This window comes from Anoplopoma fimbria, chromosome 1, assembly GCF_027596085.1.
Source record: "Anoplopoma fimbria isolate UVic2021 breed Golden Eagle Sablefish chromosome 1, Afim_UVic_2022, whole genome shotgun sequence".
Classification (NCBI taxonomy): Eukaryota; Metazoa; Chordata; class Actinopteri; order Perciformes; family Anoplopomatidae; genus Anoplopoma; species Anoplopoma fimbria.
The window spans coordinates 23,590,982-23,606,153 of NC_072449.1; the positions used below are offsets into that span (position 1 = coordinate 23,590,982).

The following is a 15,172-nucleotide window of genomic DNA, read 5'->3' on the forward strand; positions in this document are numbered from 1 at the left end:
GCAATGACCACATTGTTCAGTCATCTGGGAATTAATTGGAACACTCACAATGACTGGTTCCTTTGACTCATAGCACCAGTCTGAGCTGCAGTCCTGAGGTCTGACATTGCGGAATAACTTCAACCAAAATCTCTTGTCGCTAATCTGCAGTGTTGAACACAGATGCTATCTTTTAAGTCCTAAATTGTTTTGCCACTCTGACAAACAACGTCACATGCTGTGTATCTGCCTATCCCAGCACTTCACTGAAGTATTATCACAGTTAAATGGACTTGAATATTAAAATCCAAAAACACCACTTTATTTTTGGCAGAATCCCATTACATCATAATGAAAAAACGTTGATGCCTTGTGTATCATTTGAAACACATTTCACTGTGATTCAGGCACATTTGGTATATTTGTAAACTTCTGCATCCACACACTCTAAATAAAGTTCTGACCGTCTGCACAAAGAACAGCTGTGTTGATTTGTAATGACAGACCCTGGAGCGGGCCCAATGTAGGAAAAGGGCTGCAGATGTCAGTTTTTAAAGCAGGCAGGAGAGGCAAACAGCCTTGCAAACACAGTTAACTGAAACCAGCACAGTGTGCTGGGGCCTCCCTCCAGCTGCAGGAACTGGCCAGTAAGAGCAAGAGAGCGTTTGGCCTCTGGGGGCTGATTGCCAACAGCCCCGGCCCTCTTCTACCCCGCCTCTCAGTCTTGTGCTATCCATGTCCACTCCAGGATCCCTGGGGCCCGGGGCTCCAATAACAGATGCAGGCTGTCCCACGACAGTTCTCTACTACCCTGACTGTGTGCTCACTTTCCGGCTCCCTCCTCCCCCCTCCCCTCCGCCTGCAAGTGTGCCTCTGCATTGTAGAGGCTGGCTCTTGTACTCCAAGGGGCCCAGCTATCGCTCCACCCCTCTCACTCTTCAGGATTCAGGCTGCAGCGATGTCGGAACTCTTGGCCATGCTCATGGATCCATTTGTTAGCCACTGGAACATACGGATATTAAATATGTTTTAATATTCTAAAGTCAGAAAAAAAATACATATGAAAGTTTTTCTTGCCTTTGCAGCTTGTTTGAGTTTGAGCCTTAGCATTATATTCCTAATTATATATGTGGTTACTAAAAAAACAACACAACCACCAGATGTTTCTTCTGCTGCTTTGTGAATATTTATATCCTTCTGTCAGTTTAAGAGAAGGAGTTGGGTGCCTAAAACCCATTTCGGGAGTCCAGTGATCTGGGCCAACCAATAGCAGATGTTCAGCTTTCACTCAGTGACAGAACTGCACTTTGTAACATCTCTAAATGTATAAAGCAGCCAGATGTTGCGTGGCTCTTGCACATTAATCTGTTTAAAAGGACTCTAAATTATTGCTTTGCCTTGCTATTTTCCATATTGACCTCACTTTTTGGCTCCTTTTGACAGCATCATCACATCATACAGGAACTACTGACTCTTACCCCATTTGTCCCCAATGAGCACAGGGCACCCAGCATGCAGCGTGTCTGCGTCTCCTTGACCATTTCTATGGAGATTCCACCAGAAAATAGCCGCTTTCTGTGAAAAGAAACACAACATAAATCACTTACAATGAGTTTGAAAAGTTGCAACTCATAATCATTTTCATTATGTATCATTTGGAAAATGAATTCTTTGGTTGATTGAGTAATCTTTTGGTCAATAAAATATCAGAAAGTAGTGAAAAAATTCAGCTTAACCATTTATCGATTATCATAATATTGTATTTTTCTGTTGATTGACTAATTCAGCTTTAATCTAAATATCTCAGGTAGAGCGTGGGTACTTACACCATTTTATTGGTAACTGTTACTGTTTATTAGGATCAGTAACATTTTGTATAAACAGCCAGGAAGTGAGATCTCAATAAAATGGAAGGTTGGAGGTTAAACCCCGGGAGTGGCCAGGTAAACCTTCCACTGCAGCTCATTTATCAACCGAAAAACAGCCTCAACCTCCACTAAAGCGCATCTATTCAATAGCAGTATTTTGGTGAAGAGAATCTCATTGCTGTTGTTGCCATAATCTGACCTTTTAGCTTTTTGACAGCTGCACCAGAGAATGTGAGTGAGGGGGCAGGGTGAGGTGAAAATAATGTAGCTTGAGGCGAAAAAAATTACACAGAGAAAAGAGAGAGGCTGCTTTTGGCTCATCTAGCCATTCGCAGAGTGTTTACCTCCACGACAGGAACACTGAAGTTGGCGTAGATGAAGGCTGTGGACCCACCTGCCTCGACAGAGCTGAGCTGTGGAAAAGGACATTCCTTCAGAGAGTGAGTTTATGTTATGAAAAGCCACTCTGTCTGCTGCTCTGTTTTTAAAACCTTGCAAAAAGTCATTTTTTACTATCCAATTTTACTCAAATGGGATTCCTAATGATAAAAAATACTATACACACAATACTATACACACACACACACACACACAACACACACACACACACACACACACACACACACACACACACACACACACACACACACACACACACACACACACACACACACACACACACACACACACACACACACACACACACACACACACACAGAGACAAAACGGTTTTTTTTTGCATGACAGAGCACATTTATAAAAGTGTAATTTAAGCAATGAGGTCACATCTAGGCTGAGGCAGGTTGTTTCAAAGTCTTGCAGCATTCATGGAAAAGGCCTGTGTTTTTAATTTATAGTTTGGAGCAGTAGGAACAGGAACCTTACCAAGAACCTCTGGCTGCTATCTGGGTCATACCGGGTCATACGATGGTTAGAGTAAGACTTGACTCACATATATCATAAAGGTTGCCACTCGATTCCCAGTTTTCAGCTTGAACACGGGACTTGAAGGCGACTGGAAAAAATGTAAACAATCGATATGCCATGATTAAGGTTAACAAAGACAACTTTAGCAATATTATAAATTGTCTGAACTTGTTAAACAGGTCTATCAATCAACTTACTGTAGCGTGGTCAAAGTGAGGCTCATAATGGCCACCAATCCCGTAATTAACTACTTGGAGGTGCTCGCCATATGGATGCTTCACATTCAGACCTGTGAGCATGGAGATCTTGTGGTCCAGCTTCCCGACAGTGGAGTGTGCTGAGCCCTTCAGCCATGCACTAGAAATAAGAAATTTATAATTAAAAACTTGAAAGCATGAACAAGTATATCTACCAAGTAACTACGTCATTTGTACCTCTTGCTGATCCGATACTCTGCGGTTGCTTGTTTCTCTCCAGCTGCCACCACAGATCGTTTCAACTTTTCAGCAAAGAAAAAAAATATTTTACGAGTGTGGGATTGTTACAGCATCCATATTTTGTTTTCCAGCTTCAGGCCTTGACAAGCACGAAAACGTGTTCCTATGACGTGTCTGTTGCAATGATAGACTTCCATCATTCTTCTAATCTTGCATGCCCGATCTTAGCAGGTGGGGTTATTGTGTTCAGATGACCTTCTTCTTCCCCTGTAGGTAAAAGTTTTAACTTATCTTCACCTTGTCAAAGTGCACCACAAAGTCTCACTCTGGAAGGGAGTCTTGGGAAGTCTGCCCTTCTTAAAATACAGCCTCAGTGATTTATTAGGACTGCAGAATCGTCCTACTGCATTCTGCTTGTTTCATACATTTCTACCAATTTGGTAAAAGGGTACATAAGCTGGTACAATGCAGAAAACTGGGAACAGAATATTCATGAATAACGTTGTAGATCAAACTGCTGATGACTTCCATGAACCTCATTTTCCATGATAGACATTACGTCATTTAGCTCTAAAGAGGGGAAAATGGTACTAAAAAAACAACAAGCAATTATTATTTCACATACCAATTCATCATTTAGAATGCTTAACTCCAAACAACAGACCTGTGGTATGGGCTCTGGGATCCAGCATGAACAGAGTGTAAACCATGCTAGTGGTTAAGGAAGGCTGCACACTGCTCCAAACTAATACTGTACCCTGGGCCTGTTTTCAATAAACCCACAGGCTGACATAATGATGAAATAAGTACAGGGGTTTCCATCTGAGCAATGCCTGGAAAACTCATTGAATAATGCCAAAACCTCACAGAAACTATAGGGCACCAATTGAGTTAGCACACCAAATATTCCCAACGGAGTCAGCTCTGAGGACCATTCACTGAAGCTTTCCCTAAAAACAAGCAGAAAAGTGATAGTTGCTTTCATATAGATACTGAGGCTCCATGATAGTGGAGTGAATATTTACCAGCAGAGCCCAGCAGGGTTATTTTGACAGTTTGAGGCGCTCAGCCAAGTTTTTACAGTAATGTATCCCTCATTCCTTTCGGCCTTGCTAAAATGTTTGGAAGCAGACCAACTCTTCCTCCAAAGGGTCTTTCCAGCAGGAAAAGGTTGGCTTAGTCCCCAGCAGCCAACGAGATCCACAGCAGAGGCGATTATCAAGAAATTTATGCATGTTTACTAAAGATATTTTTGTTAAAAGGTACCCTTACTATTAACCTATTAAAATGTTTTTAACAAAGTTGCCACCTGACTTCATATTTCTATTTTTCAATGCAGCCTATTATTCTGCATAATGGCACCATTCAGCGCACTATACTGTTGTATATATTATATCATTGTATTATTAATCCAGATGCAATGATTTGTAAGCAGCATTTTAATGTTGGTCCATAAATACATTTCCATGTAGTAAAATACCTTAAAGGGTACTTCATTAAGGAACTTAACACCAATGACAAAGTACCAACACAGAGGAATATGCAGCATGTTATTGGATGCTTAGCGCCTAAGAAAAAAAAAACTTTCAACATTATGACAGTGATGAAGATGTAGTTAATGACCAGTAAGATGCCATGGGATACCAGTGGTTGAACGTATACAATATATAGTGTACTGTGTGATATCTTGAAGGCAGTCTATAAAAGATGAATTTAAAAGAGGCGGTCCCCTTTAGGACTGAGGCCTTAGTAAATATCTCCTTTTTGACATTGTGCTACAAGTGAATTGACACATTTATAGTCCTGCTCAAAGGCTTCCAGTTTTGTTACTCTTTCAATTTCAGAGTATTGGAAAGATAACATCTGGGCAGATGTCCATGTGTTGGGAAACATCCTGAAATAACAGTGCTACAAGAAAAGCCACAATCAACACAGGGGAAGCCACAAGGGCAAAATATATCTTGAACAAACTTATGAACAATAAAAAATAAAAAAGATAAATAGTAAAAAAACAGACCTGATTTGTCAATGTGAGACTAAGGTACAATGTGTTGAAATTGCAATAGCAAAATGTTAAATTTATTTATAATTTTTTTTACTTCAACAATCTTCAACAGACTTTCATGAGTTGTTGCTGCTGTGGAGATAAATTACGTTTTTTGAGTCCCGTGAGAGAAAACTCAACAAAATACAGGATTACACAACCATTGTGTAAAACCATTTGACTAAATTGGATTAACTAAAAAATGCAGTGTTGTGTATAAAAGCATGGCTTAGTTGTTAAAAAACAAACCTATTGAAGACATATGTTTTTTAATTGCTTAGCCCGCAAGTGATGAGGAGAATGCACTCACTCCTGGTTGGGCGGTAGTCTTGATGTCCTCAGCCTCTGTGTCAGATATGAAGTTGTGGTACAGGACCACATACGGCTTCAAGCTCAGCACTTCACGTCTTACCGGCAGAAGTAGCAGTTTAGGATTCCCGTTGGTGAAGTAGTCGCAGAATAGTCTGGGGTTTTCAAACTGCATTCGCTGCTAAAGAGAAACAGGCATCTGAGGTCCATTAACAAGATCAAAACAAGAATTATTAATCCTTTTTTGCTAGCAAACAATTGTTTTCTCTCCACAAAAGCTAAAACAGCTTAAAAAAGTATTTCTGTGGCCAAGGACACCCACATTCCAAACTTGCATCTTATTAAACTCATGGATTGGTTGAAAAAATGCTGGCAAATCTGTGACAAACTACTTGGAGCGGTTTTAATGACAATGAAAAAGAGACATCTTTAGGTTGGATGGTCGTTTCAACACATTGGTTCAGACTGAAACAGCTCAACAACTTTTGGATGGATTGCATATTCATTTTTGCAAAGACATTCATGGTCCCTATAAAGATGCAGCTTACTGACTTTGATTATCCCTTTTTTTTTTCTCAAGCGCCAGCATGAGGTTGCCATTTTCTTTTTTTGTGAAATATCTTGCGACTTGGATGAATTGCCATCATCAAGTCAGAGTTTTGATATGTCCAATACTTTTATGACCATATACCTCCAAAATGAGTGACATTCCAATCAGCCTCAGCTGTATTTTGGTGATAGTAAGCAAATATGAGCTTCTAACACACCCAAAAAGATGGTCAACAACATAATAAACATTATACCTGCTAATCAGCAGGTTAGCATGGTCATTGGGAGCAAGATGATTTTAGCATTTAGCTCAAAGCAACACTTTGCATAAGAGCCACAAGCGTGGCTATAGTTTCTGTCCTAAAGTCATTTTTTGTTTCTCCGATTTCTGGTCTTTTTTTTCTTAATAATGGTGTCTTGTAAGCCTGTTTGAGCTGGGTATGTTATTTATGCTTGACAGAACAATAATTAAAAAAATGTCATTCATCATAAAACCACATGCCTCTCTCTAAGTTGCACTCTTTAACATTACACATCCAGCAGGACATAACTCAAAGCTGGCTATAATGAACATTTTCTTAAACATAGACTCAAATGTACAAATGTAAATGCAGATCGTATGAAAATTTGAATTTATTGATATGTTCCTGAAGAAACAGATGTGCTACTGAAAAAGCAGGATTCCATTGCAGATTTGGTTAGTATTATACAATTAAGAATACTTTGGTTGTTGTATTAACTTATCCTTAACCCTTCCAGATATTTTCCTTAATACACTGTATTTGTTCACAATGAATAACTGTGATGAATACCTGAGAGCCTTGGGACTGGCAGAGCCTTTCGTAAGTGTCCCTGGTCCTTAAATTATTGGAGGTGGGTCTGGTCAGCCCATCCGACCTGATTGATATTGGCGGACTTGAAACCAGCAGCTTCTCGTATTTCTCAACGTTCAGCAAAACCCTTCCATTCATTGGATCTGAGAAGAAACGTGTAATTACGGTACATTATGGGGCATGTTGCTTTCCGTACAGGCTTCAGTCAGTCGGTTCGGGCAAGTTCACGGAAGTAAAGAGGGGATTTATGCGCTACAGACATGATTCAAGGAAAGGGACAAGCCAAATAGAAATAACTACCATGATGCAGTAACTCCTGAGATAATCTGAGAGCGTAGGAGACGTTTCCTGTCTGAAACAATGATAGGAATTTAGGGCAGTGCTATCCATCAATCATCTTACAAATATGCACTTCCTAAGTGTCCTTCTACCTACTTTAAAATGAGAGAAGGCCAGGTGATCCAGAGCGTCCTCTAAAGTCCCTTCATTCTCAGGGCTCCATTCTCCTCCTGTTCCCCTGAAGAGACGGACCGACTCCTCCAACCACTGCACTGAGTGGTAGTAGTCCTCCTGCTCATAGGCCACCTGCGTGAAATCACAACAACTGCGTTACTTTTAATAACTATGATGTGGCAATTCCAAAAGGCGTCAAAGGGTCAGCATGTTTAACTGTGTTCAGGAACTGGACTGGAGGACCAAATGTCAGCCGGCTCTGGTCCATGTGCACTCATGGCTGCTAGATTTGGCTGGTTTTGGGGTCACATCTTGTTAGCAGCAGTCAGTCAGTCTAGCTGTAGGCCGGTGGCAGCAGCCAGAATCAGACCAGTTTCTGCATTTCTATCACGTCATTTAGCTAGCGTAGTGTTGTCAGCCTGGAAAGCTGGCCTTGGTTTCTTTCTCTTCTACAAAAAAAAGGCATTTTCCACTGATGGCAAGTTAGAGGAATGCAGAAATGTGACATGAAATACAGCAGATAATCAACACAGACTTTATGAGAATAGTGAACTTGAAACTATCCCATTGGATGAACACACCCTTTTCATTTGGGACCTTATTTAGAGATTGTTTCGGATGTTTTTGAGTTTGGTTTTGTTGAGTTTCTTATTTCTTCTGTGTACTCAGGTCTCTCTTAATGAGATTACCTGATTAAATTAAGGCTATAATGAGAGCACCATTACCTGACTTGAATACAGGATGTTATGCAACAACCACGGCAATAGTTTTACGTTTTGGTCTCAACTGGGACTGCAACTCCTCATTATTGAATAGTGTGCCAATCATTTTTCTCTGTTATTTGATTCATTGTTTAGTCTATAAAAAAGTGAAAAATGCTAATTATATTATCCTCAAATTAGATTATTTTCTGTCCAACGGCCCAAAGCAAAGGATGTTTCGATAACTATCATGTTGGAATCACCAAATATTTTAGCATGTTTGCTTAACAACATGACTGAAATGTATTTTCTTTTGATCTACTAGTCGATTAACCGACTTATTATTGCGGCTTTAGTCTCTTTTGATTTTATAAGAAAATATATTCTATTAGAACAGCGCTACATGTGTGTTGATGGAAAAACACCTTCAGGATTGTGAAGACATGAACACTGGCCACAGTATATCTCTTTACTTGGTCTCAAGTCGCTTTTGTAGCTGGCTTAACTTGATTAAGTAGGTGCTGACAACTGGCCTGACAGCAAGTGACACAAGGCTCCCCGCATCACAGATTGTATCCACAACCCATCCACACAGCACACAAACACAAATTTTAGTGTACCATTTACCGCCCCATAAAACACACTCAACTAATCACACATAAGGACTTATCTCCACTACAACACACTTAGTTCACAACCCCATCCTTTGTGAACAGTAAGTCTCTAAAGAACCAATAAATTCTTATATTCTGCAGATCTCAGAATAGCCTGAGGGAAGCACCAGTTGTTACCCTGCTTTAAAATGCCTCCAAATGAAACTGACCTGCTACAAACGTCTGTTAACAAACCCTTCCGGTTTTGAGGAGCAGTTTAACAGCCTTAGAAAAGCACATGCAGGCAGTTATTCTGCTTACAACACCTGTAAAACTAAGCAGCTCTGTATATAGATGGTGTCAGATAATCTCAGCCTCAGTACAAGTAAAGGCAAGCTCATGCTCTTTGCTCCAAACACTCCTGCTGCATGAGATAATGTATTTTCAGGATTTCTCTCCCACACAGTGCCCTGCCCTTACACATCACCACTGTACATAAACAGTGGAAATCATAGCAGGGAAACCTTTTTTCCCCCTTTATTACTTGTACAATAGTATATTCATCTTCACATGAAATGGATTCCCAGGCACGCCATGGGAAGAAGTCCACTTTTTTCCAGTTTGACTGGATTCCCACCTCACAGTGAGTGACGGGTTTGGAATAAAAGTATTTTCCAGGCCTTTGGAATGGGATTTTAATCAAGGCGGGGCATTTTCACAGAAACATCTTTTAAATATCTCTCCCTTTCATTACTTTACATGTGCACTCACAGCTTATTTTACTCTTAAATGTGACCAAGAACGATGACAGACTTGTTTCAACACTCTTATCACGTTTCTTTGCTGAATTTTAGGTAAATAAATTATTTAAAACCAGCTCAACCTCAAACAACTACAGAAGTAAAATACTGCTGACACATTATTGCATCAGTACAGATTAAATAATGTCAAAATGAGTACTTTGACTTGTGATACTAAAAGTACATTTTGATGATACTATTTATTTTCTTAGGTAGGCATTTGAAGACAGGACTTTTGATTGTAATAGAATATTTTTAGTTTGTGGTGTTAGTACCTTTTCTTAAGTAATGAATCGGAGTACTAATCGGAGCCAAATAAATTAAAAGTGAAAACAACGGGAGGAAAAAATGAAAAGTAAAATAATTGATTGTGTACCTTTCCAACCAGAAAGCAGTCATCACCAGACAGTGGGACAGACACTGTGGGCAGGTACACATCAGTAGGCTGTCCATTAGTGACTCTCTGGAAACGACCCCCTACGAGGCTTGTGACCTGGAGAGCATACACATCCTGCAGCCTCATCAGCCCCTTGGCGGCCCCCTGGAGGTCTTCCAGTTTGGGCAGATCACCCTCTTCCCCCTCGTAACTGGACCTGAGGGCTGGACAGCAGAGTGCCAAAAGGTGAAGTGGGGGGCTGGGGTAGTGACAACAGAGAATAGGAGGGGTGTGGGGGTGTGGGGGTCAGTTATCACCACCAGATGTGTCTCTAAAGAAGGCAGTGAGCAAACCTTGTGCGTTCTCCAGGGCTTCGTTGCTGTAGACTACATTCAGCCACTCTGAATGCAGCCTCTTGATCAGGGTGAATGACACCAGCGGGTTTGCCATCGCAGTTGCCGGGCCTTTATAAAGTTCAGTGTGCAGGTCTGACACTTTGGCATAAAAGCTGTGGGGAAGATTGAAGACTGCAGTTACAAAAAGAAAGAGGAAACCAAGTGCTAAGGCAGTTTCATATGCAGCAAGTGAGCCCTGGGAACCTTACAGGGCTCTTGAAAAAATACAAAATTGGTCATGGAAGAGAACGCTCTCTTTGGCAGAGCAAGGCTTTATTAAGTCGGATAAAATTGTTTAAAAACAATGACCAATGTCCACCTAGAGTAACAACATATCGATTGCAACTGGTACTTTATATAGACAATACACTGGAAATAATAATAATTCATATTAGCTATGATACCAGTCAGTCATCCTGTTTCTGACTGGTAGAGATTGAAGTTGATAAAACATTCTTCTGTAAAGAAACATCCGAAATCTTAACTTACTGTTTTATTCCCTTGAGTTTGGACAGTGAGCTCAAAACTCTTAAACTGGAAATCAGACAATAATGTCATCAGGTGGTTTTTCTTTGGTTGGGCTACTGTCATTTTTGTATAACTTCATCCAAATGAGGTTCATGTAAATGCAGGATTCCCAGCTGTGGGTCTAAAGTTGTCACCATAAATCTCCACATGTGCTTTCATAATCATGCCAAAACACTTCTACCAATGTTACTCACTGTCTGTGGAGGGGTTACAGGGTTTGTCACTGTCTAGCATCTTGACTATACATTAAGGAGACTTTTCTTGAACTGAAAAAAAAAACTGCTGTGAATTAATCCTTTAACTCTCCACAGCCAGTTCAGATGTGTTTCTCAGGGTTTTGCACCCACAATACTCCGGGGAACTCAATGAATAGTTGAACATGTGTCCTCACGCATGACACTCACCGCTTTATGTCCTCCAGTCGCTCTGACTCGTGGTCAATGTAAGTTTTCAAGTAATCGATCAGCTTCCGTTCAACACTGATCGCCTGCTTCACGTTCAGCAGCGACGTATACATTTCACCTACAGACACGGGGATCACAGCTACAGTCAGGAGGCTCCAGCTGAGGTAAACGCATGAGAGAGACATCATCTCCAGCGCAGATAACACACGTATCCCCCTCTGTCCTGCAGCAGCTTCAGTGGGTGAACTCCTCTCTCCCTGCCCTGAACTGAGGATCTTCAGGATTTACAAACGTGCCTCTTAAGTCCACACAGGGGATCTCACTCATCTGCTCTGAGATCAGCTTTCTCCTACTGTTTATGGGACGGCCCTGCGGCCTGAATTCAGTCAGGACAATTAGTGTCTCTGCAGCAAACACCCGACAAGTTTATTTGCATGATTAATCTCAGGAATACATAAAACGTTATGGAGTAAGGGCCCAGCGCCAGTTTGTGAAGACTTGTTTCTGATTAATCAAGCTTCGCGTTCAGATTGAGCTTTGATTCATTCAAATAATCAAAATGAAAATTGATTGAACCAGGCTATAGTTTATGGACCAATCTCATTAAACTTGTTTTTAATTTGTTTAAAGTGAGTGAATCGGGTAAATTATTAGTAAAAAAAAAAAAAAAGGTTAGTTGCATTAGGTATTTAGTTTGGAGTCAGTGCGACATCTGCAGGTGAATGCTTTGTACTACATCCAAAGTTACATTTTATAGCTGCATAGTAAAGACCTGTTGAATCAGAATCAGAATCAGCTTTATTTGCCAAGTATGCGTACGCATACAAGGAATTTGAATTTATTGTTGTGGTGCATCTTTAAAACATTAGAAATAACGGAGAACAAACTGTAAATGATTGTTGTACAGTGTTTATAAATATAATTTAAATGTACATATCATGTGATGTGTAACAAAACAAGCAAGTAGAAAAGTGATTTTAAGGTAACCACGCAAACTCTTTAGTTTTTCATATAATTCTATTATTGATTTGGTGATAGGCCTGCACAAAATATATATATATATCATCTCCACCAAGACGTATCCATAGAGAAATGAGACCATGTAACACAATTTTGACAAATTTTACCAGCATCAAAAATGAATTAAAACAGAAGTTTTATACTGGGGTAAAACACACCGATTTGTTCATAAAATATCAGTGTACTAATCTGCAAGAATCTGCAATCCTTGTGTGATTTTTAGGTTTATGAATATGTGTGATACAGTCATACCACAATGCATTAGCTTGCCTGCATCCAAGTCACACAGTCCTCCATGAGCATATTGAGAGAATGAGAGGTTGAATCCCAGCGGCAGCTGTCAGACATAATGAAAGGGACTTTGAATTCACTCACTGAATTGAGTTATCTTTATTGATGCTGCTGGCACAGAAATACGATCACTGCCTGGTTTATGTCTAACAGCAATAGTGACAACATTTGCTGCAGGTCTGATGGTGCTGACTGAACCTCCACATGAATGGATTGAACGGCTTCCTGCATGCTAAATCAAAACTGTAAAATAATCCCACTTTTCCTTCTTCATTCAACAGCAATACATAACTAATATTGCTGACTGCAGCAGGCAGTAAAAAACATAGTTAATTTATACTTTTGTTGATAAATTCTAGACTTTTCAATACCCTCTAAGGCCTTTTTTGAGGAGCTGTACTCAGTGCTTTTCAAAAATGTACAAGACATGCAGAAACATTTTTTTTAAACATCACAAATACATCTTTGGACATTTGTGCATTAAGTTTGAGAGCTCTGTCAAAACTACATCAGCCAGTTCAAGAAGCAGACAGGTTGTCCTGAATCTTGCCTCTCTTGCCGGGTTTAACTTTGTCTGAGTAGCAGAAAATTGTCTTCAGGATGCTGCCCCTGAGATTCTGATCTCTAAAGCCGTATATGAGCGGGCTGAGGAAGCGTGGAGTAAGGATGAAGCAGAAATAATTAAAAAAGGCAATGTCTTCTGGTAGCCAGTTGGCATGCAGCACTATGAGACTTTCAGTGATGGGGCTCGTGAAAGCCAAAACGCACAGCAGCAGCTGAAAGCCGTGTAGCAGCACGGTGTGCATGGCTTTGCTCACAGACGCTTTGTCCTGTCTCAGCTTCCTTGTTTCCAACAGGATTCTCACATAGGTAAAGAGAATGGCAACAGCCACGACTGCAAATAAGAGAATATAGACACCAACTATGAACAAAGCCTGGATTCGAGATGTTTTGATAATGGCAGGTTTGCAAAGCACAGGTCTAGAGAGGATTTCAACTGCAGCAGGATCACTCACATCGATGAAGTATTCAACTATAGGCAAGATACAGCTGATGAGCCACAGGGACAGAATAATTACCCAGATACGGTCTGAGCACCAGGCGGCCGGGCGCTGCAGCGGATAGAAGATAGCAACATAGCGCTCCAGAGACATGGTGGCCAGGATTAAAGGCGTGTTCTGGAAGGTGGCAGTGGAAAAGAACAGCACAGGAACACAGAAGACAAAATAAAATTTCACCTGGCCCATGACAAAGAGGAAGAGCAGCACAGAAGACAAGAGCTGGAGAGTGTCGTTGATCAGCATGTAGGCAAACAGGATGTAACGTGTGGAGTCCAGGTACTGCCTGTGAGACGCAAAGATGTGCAGCATGACAGCAATGCAGTAGAGGAAGACGCAGAAGAGGGGGATAACCACACACACCTTGATGATCACAGACAGGCTTTTGTTGGTAGTTGCATTGCCTGGAAATTCCATCAGATCACGCATTTTTCAACTGGGCACTAGAGCAAACCTGTTGAAGAGAAATTACGTTTAACGTCAAGACACACACTAACATACATCCTAAAAAAAACAAGATATTTTTTCAATTTAATTAGGTTTAGAATAAGAATAGAATTGAGCTGTTAAAATATAAGAACGGCATAACACAAATACTTGATAATTTAGTGAATAACCTCTGTTTTGTAAGAACAAAACATACTATTTAGTTTTATTCTACTATTTGCAATTCAACTTAGTACACATTCAGCCTTCAGAATAAAAGAGCCTTACACTCACCTAAGAATGCCTTCATCAGTCAGAGGAGAAGCTTTAGATTGCTGTTCTTCTTATAATACAGCTTCAATGTACAACATCTTCTGGATGTTCTGCCCCTTATCTCAAGTGTTTGGCCCAATTCATATCTGATTGTGTCCAGCCCAATTCCTCCAGAGAGACATCATTTACATGCTATTGTCATACAGCATGACGTCTCTCATTAATTAATATTAATACCACCAGATGTGTCTCTAAAGAAGGCAGTGAGCAAACCTTGTGCGTTCTCCAGGGCTTCGTTGCTGTAGACTACATTCAGCCACTCTGAATGCAGCCTCTTGATCAGGGTGAATGACACCAGCGGGTTTGCCATCGCAGTTGCCGGGCCTTTATAAAGTTCAGTGTGCAGGTCTGACACTTTGGCATAAAAGCTGTGGGGAAGATCGAAGACTGCAGTTACAAAAAGAAAGAGGAAACCAAGTGCTAAGGCAGTTTCATATGTGTGGTATGCTCCAAAATATTTGATTTAATTACTTTAATAGTAATTTTTGCAACTGTAATATACGTGATAGTCACGTGGGTGAATGTTTCATATGCATTATGGAGAGATCAGTAAATGACAGCAGCACTCAGGTGGAACGGTTGGCACGGGAGCAGTTGCACCCCGTACTGTCTCTTTGGGGGTAACTTCCGCCCACATGCCAGATGCAGTCTGGATGATGAACTGAATGCTCCATGTCTTTATTGCTGCTGCATTCATGCTGTATTTTACAGACATACTTTGTTGCTGTGGTACCAACCCTGGGACCCGTAACATATGCAGCAAGTGAGCCCTGGGAACCTTACGGGGCTCTTGAAAAAATACAAAATTGGTCATGGAAGAGAACGCTCTCTTTGGCAGAGCAAGGCTT

General features: G+C 40.7%; 2 protein-coding genes across 3 annotated transcripts; both read right to left on the minus strand.

Moving 5' to 3' along the window:
• Positions 1 to 211: 211 nt before the first annotated feature.
• p4ha3 (prolyl 4-hydroxylase, alpha polypeptide III) lies at positions 212 to 11,513 on the minus strand. 2 transcript variants are annotated; one of them, XM_054598280.1, is made up of 13 exons: positions 11,197 to 11,513; positions 10,223 to 10,377; positions 9,870 to 10,093; positions 7,382 to 7,531; positions 7,247 to 7,298; positions 6,926 to 7,089; positions 5,566 to 5,742; positions 3,209 to 3,273; positions 2,972 to 3,131; positions 2,800 to 2,862; positions 2,192 to 2,260; positions 1,458 to 1,554; positions 212 to 981 (listed from the first exon to the last, which is right to left on the minus strand). In XM_054598280.1, exons 1-13 carry the CDS (start codon positions 11,382 to 11,384, stop codon positions 911 to 913), a joined length of 1,635 nt encoding a protein of 544 aa, XP_054454255.1. In that variant the 5' UTR covers positions 11,385 to 11,513; the 3' UTR covers positions 212 to 910. The 2 variants fall into 2 exon arrangements, with proteins under 2 accessions (XP_054454255.1, XP_054454254.1); XM_054598279.1 differs by having other exon boundaries at positions 5,566 to 5,745.
• Positions 11,514 to 13,025: 1,512 nt separating this feature from the next.
• LOC129097409 (odorant receptor 131-2-like) lies at positions 13,026 to 14,669 on the minus strand. Its single transcript, XM_054606258.1, has 2 exons — positions 14,538 to 14,669; positions 13,026 to 14,019 (listed from the first exon to the last, which is right to left on the minus strand). Exon 2 carries the CDS (start codon positions 13,992 to 13,994, stop codon positions 13,026 to 13,028), a length of 969 nt encoding a protein of 322 aa, XP_054462233.1. The 5' UTR covers positions 13,995 to 14,019; positions 14,538 to 14,669.
• Positions 14,670 to 15,172: the final 503 nt, after the last annotated feature.

Bases quoted from the DNA above. Each gene is read 5' to 3' on its own strand.
- p4ha3 (XM_054598279.1), bottom strand. From the start codon at position 11,384: ATGATGTCTCTCTCATGCGTTTACCTCAGCTGGAGCCTCCTGACTGTA. The intron at 3,132-3,208 runs GTACAAATGACG...TCTTATTTCTAG, and splicing joins GAGTATCGGATCAGCAAGAG to TGCATGGCTGAAGGGCTCAG. The intron at 1,555-2,191 runs GTAAACACTCTG...TTCTTTTCACAG, and splicing joins TCAGTGTTCCTGTCGTGGAG to AAAGCGGCTATTTTCTGGTG.
- LOC129097409 (XM_054606258.1), bottom strand. From the start codon at position 13,994: ATGCGTGATCTGATGGAATTTCCAGGCAATGCAACTACCAACAAAAGC.